Source organism: Opisthorchis viverrini (genome assembly GCF_000715545.1).
Source record: "Opisthorchis viverrini unplaced genomic scaffold opera_v5_58, whole genome shotgun sequence".
NCBI lineage: Eukaryota > Metazoa > Platyhelminthes > Trematoda > Opisthorchiida > Opisthorchiidae > Opisthorchis > Opisthorchis viverrini.
This window is the reverse complement of record NW_008751716.1, coordinates 1,527,991-1,530,884: the sequence shown is the minus strand read 5'-3', so window position 1 is coordinate 1,530,884 and position 2,894 is coordinate 1,527,991. Positions and strand designations below refer to the sequence as shown.

The 2,894-nt window shown below is 43.5% G+C and overlaps 1 protein-coding gene across 1 annotated transcript; it reads left to right on the top strand.

Moving 5' to 3' along the window:
• Positions 1 to 650: 650 nt before the first annotated feature.
• Positions 651 to 2,387, top strand: T265_03945 (hypothetical protein; the record flags this gene model as incomplete). The annotated part of the gene is made up of 1 exon (XM_009168545.1): positions 651 to 2,387. The coding sequence occupies one exon, from the start codon at positions 651 to 653 to the stop codon at positions 2,385 to 2,387; it is 1,737 nt and encodes a 578-aa protein (XP_009166809.1).
• Between the last annotated feature and the right edge of the window lie 507 nt (positions 2,388 to 2,894).

Genomic DNA, 2,894 nt, shown 5'->3' with positions numbered 1-2,894 from the left:
TTCTCAATGCAGAAAAAATTGGTGTTTTATAACGTGTGTGCTGAACAGCAGCAGAGGGTGAAAGTGAGAGCTGTAGTCATTCAAAATGACAGAGAAGAACACAGAGTGATGAAAATTAGGTTTCCTCACTTTGTGTTCTTGTTGAAGCCATAAGTGTTCAGACAAACTCACAGACAATTACAAACCGCAATCGGAACCCTAAGGAAGTTTCCCCATGGTATTCATCCTGATTTACACACTAGGAGGCGAAGCTCGTGTCTAAACGCCGTTCTGTCCTTGTTACGACCACTGCAGATTGGTCGAATTTACCAACTATAATTATTTGCCCTGACAGAGGTCAAGGTCTCGAAAGAGGAACCAATCATCTTTCTTGCCACGTGATCCTGTAGCCTGATCGATTCTGCTTTTGGAGAGCAAAACAGACGCTCTAAATTCACACGTGCGACACTGGAAATCCTGTTGGTTAGATAGGCACTCGACCGTTCTTGTTGCTATTGGACAATCCGAATGGGTGGGCAGTCAGACGAAGAAAAGACATCTGGGCGTCAGAAGTCTGTTCATAAGGGTATGGCTTACGTTTCAGTTGTTCGAATTCATAGTTTTATTCAACTTCTCAGAAGCTGATCACAACTGTGAAACGTATGCTCGACATGGTTCCAACTTTTCACGTTGACTCAATTTTGGAGAAGATCGTTGGTCCTTGTGGATTGTGGCAGTGGTCAATAGCTGTACTGCTTGCAGTTAGTACGGCTTCATTGTCCACATTTCCTGTGTTTGCCAATTCATTTTCACCTCACAGATGCCGGATGGAGGATTCAGCTGAAGAATACTTTGCTGCACAGAACTTTACATTTGATTACATAGCAAGTCGAATCGGACCCTGGCATACGAGTGCTGGTACCAGGATTAGCTCAGTAGGGGGAAACGACATTGGTTGTGTACGCTTCCAGTTAGATTGGAGTAGCGTCGACCTCATAGCATTCTTTGATCCAAACAACACTTTTGTCAGAACCGAAAACATGACCGTTGAACAGTGCCCTCTTGGATTTGTGCATCAAGAGAGTGCGATGCATTACCCTGGAAATGTGATTATCGATTTTGACACACGGTGTGCGAAATCATGGTTGGTACCATTGGGAACATCTGTTTATATGCTAGGTATGCTCTTTGGATTTATTTTCGGCGGATGGTTCGGTGATCGTTTTGGTCGGAAACCAACATTGCTCGGATTTTCGATTTTCGAACTCTGTTGTGGTGTGTGGACGTGCCTTTCTCCCAACTACGTTAGCTACGTCTTGGCTCGTTTCTTAATGGCGATTGGCAATACTGCGCAAATAAACGTTTCCAGTGTGCTGATCATTGAACTTACAGTGGCCCGATATCGTTCAGTTTTAACTGCTCCCCTCTCACTTGGAATAAATTTCATACACCGTGGACTGATGGCTTTTGAAGCTTACATGATACCTCAATGGAGGTGGCTGCATTTAGCGGTTATGAGTCCAAATTTACTGAGTGTATTATACTTTTTCTACCTACCCGAATCTCCTCGATGGCTTGTGGCTAATAACCGTCCGAACGAAGCTATACGAGTACTTCAGACTGGTTGCCGCGTTAACAAACGGAAGTCAATGAAAGCGGTTGAAAATGATTTTGAAAATGTTTTATCACCTCCAGAAGGATTTGAAAATCAAATTGGTGAGCAGATTTCACGGAGGAGCGCAAGTAACCAAAAATCTACCATTCTGAGACCGTTTTCGACCCCAAAACTTGCTAAAACCACTTTGCTTTGTTGTTTTATCGTTACAGGTATTGTCATGAGTTTTTTCGGTCTGCTTCTCTATGCAAGTGAAGTGCGAACCATAGTCTATTTGGCTGCATTTTGGAATGCATCGTCCTCTGTTCCGGCTATACTATTATCGTCCTTGGTATACCGTTACACAAAGCGTCGCAGACTGCCGCTCGCATGCATCATTGGGTTGAGCAGCTGTACACTGATTTTCGGCGGTATATTTACGACTTTTGGTCATCTTCGTTCGGATTTACTTCTGACCGTCTGTTCGAACATCGCACTAGTGCTTCTTAACTCTTCCTTATGTATGTGCTATGTGTACATTCCGGAATTGTTTCCCTCAGACATTCGGACAAATGCTTTCGGAACGGTATTGGGGCTTGCTCGTGTTGGCAGCATCATATGCTCTTTCGTTAACGAACTGGATCGATACGTTAAGCACGGGGTTCCCTTGCTTGTCTACTCCATTGTCCTTGTTGTTGTTTGGCTGAGCATATTCCTGATGAAAGATACCAGCGGGGAGAATCTGCCCGACAGAGGGGATGAGGAGCCTTCGTACGACTGTAATAGTATCACGCAGCCTACTGACCCAACTTGAGAATGTACAAAGAAATTTCCTGCGAATATTCATGTTGATGTTTGGTTAAATGTTTTAAGATTATGAAAATGACACTGTATTTAAACTCAGAATCGTTGTCCAATAACTCTGGGGAGCGAGTGCTCTTGGTTAATATTTGGATTACGGAAATCTTGCAGTAAAAGTACGGAAGTCTCCAGTATTAATGAGCTTATGCCTTGTGATACAAGAGTTTACCTGGCACGTGGGTTCATCCGGGTAGGGGCCACCAGAATCTTCTTCCTAGTATATGCCCTTCTAAACAACAATTACAATAAAGCTATCTCTAAAAAATTAAGCCCACTACGTGAGGCTTCCCGCTCTTCTTGATCCTTACTAGGCACATGTTCCTCTGACAAAAATTTGTACACTGTGTACGGAAAGACGAAGGCACCTGTAAACTTTGTAATATGGTCAAGAGAGAATACCAGATTTCATCTGTGTCTGTGGTGAGGCCAAGTAAGTGTAGAGTAGAGGTTAAGCTTTCCT